The sequence below is a fragment of the Helianthus annuus genome, chromosome 13, assembly GCF_002127325.2.
Source record: "Helianthus annuus cultivar XRQ/B chromosome 13, HanXRQr2.0-SUNRISE, whole genome shotgun sequence".
NCBI classification, from domain to species: Eukaryota; Viridiplantae; Streptophyta; class Magnoliopsida; order Asterales; family Asteraceae; genus Helianthus; species Helianthus annuus.
The window spans coordinates 62,641,608-62,647,909 of record NC_035445.2 but is presented as its reverse complement, the minus strand read 5'-3'; the positions used below and the strand labels follow the sequence as shown (position 1 = coordinate 62,647,909).

Sequence of the window (6,302 nt, the reverse complement as noted above, 5' to 3'; positions counted from 1 at the left end):
CTGCTTAATAAAGTAATAGGATTTCGGACAAGTCTTGAAATTTTATGAACACTCATGATTTCGGATGATTTATGTCTTGGACTCATCCAAAATGAATGATTTTGAACGATTTCGGATGTGTTCAAGGCGCGTAAAAGTCGGATGATTTCGGGTGATTTCAGATGCATTTCGGATGAGTGATTCCGGATGAAATATGTCTTGTAATCATCCGAAATGGTTGATACTTAGTCCGAAATGATCCGTGATGGCCCGTAATGATCAGGCGGATGTTGATCCGTAATGGACGCTTAGTCCGAAATGGTTAGTCCGAAATGATCCGTGATGGTCATCCGAAATGTGTTCCTCAAGCTGTCACTTCCTTAATCTTGGCAGTTAATAATTGATAAGGCTTAAATCCGAAATTTCAGGGATTATGGGATCAAGTTTCCTGTTTAATTACTAATTATATTTATCTGTTGATTTCGAAAAAGTTATATCCATTAATAAAATAACAGATTTCGAAAACTCTAATTAGATAAAAAAAATAAAACAGGAACAAACACCCAATAATCCTAAACTGATTCCAAAACTAAAGGAATTTTTCGAATTTAATCAAGAACTTAAGATGAACCCTAAACTAAAATATTCAAACATTCAAAAAATTCATCCGAAATCTGGAAATGTACTACACATTTAAACATATTTTGAATATCCTGATTTCGGAACAGTAACATAAGAACGAGCACATGATCCAAGATGGATCCGGAATGGTATCTTGGATGACAGAAACCGAATTTTATTATGGTTTTTCAATTCTGTTTTCCAGTTTATTCCAGATTTATGGATGCAAAACAGAACCGACTAATCAACATATGCTCTGATACCACATGTTGATTCAGTTCTGTTTAAATATGAGGTAAAACATGAAAACATACCTGTCACCGCAGACAGTACAGAGGAGAATCCAGTGAGGGAAGACGACATGAAGTTCGACATCTTTGTCAAGGTGATCTGGTTCCTCCTTAGGGTGCTGACTGATGATGGTGACAATGAAAACCGACAAGGGGATCGGTTATGGAGAGGGAGGTGGATGATGATGTTATGATTATAGGGTATGTCTAATTGTGTAACTGTGTAACCCTTTAACCTCTACATTAGTCTCCTTGTATAAGCACTCAGGAGGAAACCTAATTAGTTAATAAGGGTAATATGATCCATCAACAATTACCAACTAATTAATTAATAGGCTGTTATATATTTTAATCTATATTATGTAGATGATTATGATGGCTACTAGATTAAATATTAAACATAATATATTTAATCTTATAGGGTCCTCTAATACTATAGATATCTCGATTTGCTATTAAGGTACAGATTCCTAACAACGTGTATATCTATGAATATTCTTTACTCTGTAGTAGGAGATTTAAATTCGTTTATTATGTAGCTCCGAACTTATAATTCTAAACTTAATATTCTTAATTATGATATTCTAAATTATGCAATATAAAATCTGAATGTGAAATCTGAACATAGTATTTTGCATATAATACTATCTACTTTGAATACAATAAGGTAGTTAAATGTAGGTTATGTTATATTAGCGTGCACCGACAAACAACAATACCTTATACTACATGTTTATGGTATGAAGTAAATGGGTGGTATTAATAGTTTGTGCACTCAAACTCAATCATACATCATGCTTATTAAATGGACCCATAATCTAATGGTAGCCCAAACATGCTTCCCACCGACGCGGGTTGGATCCAAATAATTCTCAAATCTTCTGGTAGACCCTAGAAAATCTCCGCATTAACACATTCTATGCTTCCAAAAATATCATCATATTCATAAAAAATCTTAATATCAAAAACATAAAATCTTAAATATCAAATTGTTGGATTCACATCCTTTTTAAATTTTAACCCATATAATTTATACAATTAATTTTTCTTTTAAAATACAACGATCACAAAATATTTTTCATTAAAATGCCAAAACACCAAATTACAAATAAATGACAGGTCAACGGGCAACAAGTTGTGCTGCAGCCCTATTTTGAATCGCAAAACCAATTCTACTAAAGACGGATCGACTATTAGGGGTTGATAAATTACTATTCACGACCCGCTGGACTCTGTTTACGAATTCTATAACCTCCGGGGCTAGGGAACAAATATATTAAAAACAAATGGTATAAACACATGTTAATTCTTCAAACAAGATTTCTCGTAAAATGTTGAAAAAAGTATTTGAGTTAATATTGAAAACCATTACCTTTATCTATATAAAATTTAGAGCTAAATGTCATTTTAGTTTTTATGGTTTGACCATTTTACCAGTTTAGTCAAAATGTTTCATTTTTTATCTGTGAGTCCAAATAGGTTTCACTGTTGTCATTTTAGTCCATTGGGTTAATATCATCTATTATTTCTGTTAAGGAGAAGGGTGATTCGGTCATTTTATATGGTCGAATTCCCTTTCTAATTAACAGAATTACATATAAAATGACCGAATTACCCTTTTGGTTAACAGAAAAATGAATGAAGTTAATACAATGGACTAAAATGACAATGGTAAAACCTTTTTAAACACATAGAAAAAAAATAAAACCTTTAAACTAAACCGTTAAAATAGCTTAACATAGAGAAACTAAAATAATATTTAACTCTAAAATTTAAATATTTGAAGTAAAATGTTGTAGTTATCAACTTAGTGTTCGGCCAATGCATACATTTCACAAACATTTAACACGTGTTCATGTCTTCAACTCTTCATGACATCACATTACAAAACAATTCATTTTTTTATAAAAAATAAAAAAAATATATATATATAATAAAATAAATAAAATAAACAATTCGATCACTACATAAATCCTTAAAAAACCCTCGTGTCGTGAACCCACGATAACACGCAGACGCGTTCACTCTCAATTTCTTCATTCATCATTCATTTTGTTCACAAATAATAAATAGATCACTCTCATTATTATTACTATTGTTGGATCTAGGGTTTCTTCATGTTCATATCATAGCAGGTAATTTCAAATCATCAATTTCATCAGTTCTTCATTAATTGTTCAAATTCATGAGTGATTGAGTTTAATTGCTTTACGCTTTACATTTTCTGTGAATTTGACTTCAATCGCACTCAATTTTGATTCTAATTTCGTACTTTACTTTGTGTTCACTTGTTGTTTGACATTCGTTGCTTAACTTGTGGTTTAAAGGTGTAATTGCTGGATGAATTGATGATAAATTGATATTCACGTGTTTATACTGGATTATATCGTTTAGGTTTACTGTTTTGTTCAGTTTATTTGTTAGGTTTTCCGTTTGATTGCTGGTTTTTGACCGGAAGTTTGGCTAATTACACGATTTGACTGGAGAAAAGTAATTGTTTTAAATTGTTGAATAATTTTTGTTAGTTAATTTGATATGATTTATAGATTGTGAAAGTTTAGATACATGATTAATTGAATTATAGATTATGTTAGTTAATTTGACATAATTTGTGTTAGTTAATTTGGCATAATTCATAGATTTGTGAAAGTTTAGATACATGATTAATTAAATTATAGATTTTGTTAGTTAATTTAACATTATTTGTGTTAGTTAATTTGACATAATTCATAGATTGTAAAGGTTTAGATACACGATTTACTAAATTTAGATACACGATTTATTATATTATATATATATATATATATTTTTTGTGTGTTAAATATTAATGTCAACTTCTTTGCTTTGTGGTTACGTTCATAAACATTTGTAGAACACAGTTTTTGTATTGAGTACAGATGAAGGTTTTCGTTTTTTGATCTATAAATGAATATCAATTCATATGAGGTGATATCCTGATTGTTTTCTTACATTTTGCATTCAGGATCCTGTCTCCATTGACAGCTTTGGAGATTCAGAAGCATAGATTCGTGTATAGTTCGGTCAACATTTAGAATTTTATGAACTGTTGGCTGAAAGTTGAAACGAGTTGTTAGGATTGAAGTTTGAATGGATCATTCGGATTCGAAAGAACAGGGAAATGGTTTTGATGTTGATCTCGAGAGCGGTACCGCTATAGTTCATAGCAATGCAGAGAGAAGTCCGGATCCTGATTTCGATAAAAAACTTGCAAAAACAGCCTTTTTAAGGTTATGTGACGGATTAATGAGTGTAGACGATGATAGTTTAGTTAAATTAGATAATGTAAATGTCAACGAGGGTTCGTTAGAGAGTAATGTAAAGTGTAAAAAGGCTCCGAGTGCGAAAAAACCGCCTAGACCTCCTCGACCTCTTTCGTTGGATGCTTATGATCAAAAGCTCATCAAAGAGCTTGCTGAACTTGCCATGATCAAACGGGCCAGAATCGAGCGCATGAAGGCACTCAAGCAAAAGAAAAATTCAAAGAATTCATCATCTTCGTCATCGTCGTCACATGGCAGTCTTTTTGCCATGTTTTTTACCATCATCTTCTTCGTGGTGATCCTTTTCCAAGGTAGTTAATTACTTACTATTTGTTCAAGTTCAAAAAATTGTTTTAATTTAGCGTAAAATGTCATTTTCATCCCTGAGGTTTGACCAGTTTTGTGACTTTCATCCAAAGGTTTGCTTTTCCGCAACTGGATCCAAAAGGTTTGAAATCTTACCATTTTCATCCGGCTGGTTAACTCCATCAAATTTTCTCCATTAAGTCAGGGGTATTTCCATCTTTTTTTAGTTAACTTAAAGGGCAATTTGGTCTTTGTCACTTTATGTAAAAATACCGAATACCCATGGAAAAGCCTAAATTGCCTTTAAGTTAACAAAAAAGACAGAAATACCCCTGACTTAACGGAGTTAACGAGCCGGATGAAAATGAAAGGATTTCAAACCTTTTGGATCTAAATGCGGAAAAACAAACCTTTGGACGAAAGTCGCAAACTGGTAAAACCTCAAGGACAAAAATGCCATTTTACTCTTTATTTTAACATCTGAGATACATATAGTTACTGGTATAAAGAAAATATAATATGTGAAAGATAAGATGGGAACCAGACATGTAACAGAATTTGGAAGATAATGTTTTATTTTTTCTGTATTTTTGACTTGATGCAGTTGGTTATCTTAAGGGATACCCTACATGAAAATGGGCTTATTCAATTATAGAGGATTCAAAATTTGGCATAACATTGCATGTGACAACTCAAGAGCCCAGAAATCTTTAACCATTTGAATGAATGATTCCTGCCCTACATTGAAAATGGGTTTTTTGAATTTATATATAGGGTATTCACATTTTGGCTTGATATTACATGTGACACTCGAGTGCGCATACAACCAAAATGACCCGTCCTGAATAGTTTCTATCGGGCCACACCAAAATCTTTAACAATACGTTTTCTCGTTTTGGCCTCTTTAGTTATAATAAACTTTGAACCTAAGTGACAAAAGGAATCATGTTTGCATTGTGTTATCTATTTCAGGCCACAATTCGGGTTTAACGACTCAAGCTTCTCCTCGAACGGGTCAAGGAAACGCGAACGTGTTAACTGATATACCGAATCAGTTGAATATTTCTCCCAGTGTTTCGTTTTCGGCCAATTATAAATCCTCTAACAGGGTTTTGAGATTCTGATGATGTGTGTGTGGAGGATCACAGGTGAAAACTGAAGTTCTGGTAAAAACAAATTTGACCATATGTACAGTCAATGGTACTTTGGTAAGAATCATAAGTGCAGCACACGATCACAGGTGTTTTTTGGTTGTTTTATAGGATTCAAATGGTATTTAAGGTTTTCATGTATAGGGTTTAGTTTATATGTTATTTCCAGGTTTTGTTTATTATTGATAATAACATCCATGTCTTTGTCAAAATTAACTTTTTTTTTGGGAAAAAGTCAACAAAATAACTAGATTATAGAGACCCCTTGAATGGCTAATTGGCTACATGTGTATTGAATGATTAGTGTAAATAAATTACAAGGACTGTTTTACCCTTTTAAAATATATAACATGCATGTGCATATGCTATGAGATGCATACAAAAAACCATAAATGAAGTGCTATTGCTCTAGCGGACCCCGAATGCAAAAGAAAACAACATTGTCGCATCATGGATTAATATGAACCGTCGATCGTATTCATCACATAAATATTGTTTTCCTGCCAGCTTTCTACGTGGATAGAAGTAGAGGTATTCATATGTGATTGATGTGTATACACGAATTGATTAAAAGAAAAGAAAACACACACACTTAATTGGGTTAAAAACATTTGAGCTACAACAAGACATTTATTTAAAAGATATATATCTTTTGATTTCTCTAGAGCTGCACT

General features: G+C 32.3%; 1 protein-coding gene across 1 annotated transcript; it reads left to right on the top strand.

Moving 5' to 3' along the window:
- Window positions 1-2,857: 2,857 nt before the first annotated feature.
- Window positions 2,858-5,905, top strand: LOC110897942. Its single transcript, XM_022144675.1, has 3 exons — window positions 2,858-3,025; window positions 3,874-4,482; window positions 5,450-5,905. Exons 2-3 carry the CDS (start codon window positions 3,999-4,001, stop codon window positions 5,599-5,601), a joined length of 636 nt encoding a protein of 211 aa, XP_022000367.1. The 5' UTR covers window positions 2,858-3,025; window positions 3,874-3,998; the 3' UTR covers window positions 5,602-5,905.
- Window positions 5,906-6,302: the final 397 nt, after the last annotated feature.

Bases quoted from the DNA above. Each gene is read 5' to 3' on its own strand.
- LOC110897942 (XM_022144675.1), top strand. From the start codon at position 3,999: ATGGATCATTCGGATTCGAAAGAACAGGGAAATGGTTTTGATGTTGAT. The intron at 4,483-5,449 runs GTAGTTAATTAC...TATCTATTTCAG, and splicing joins CGTGGTGATCCTTTTCCAAG to GCCACAATTCGGGTTTAACG.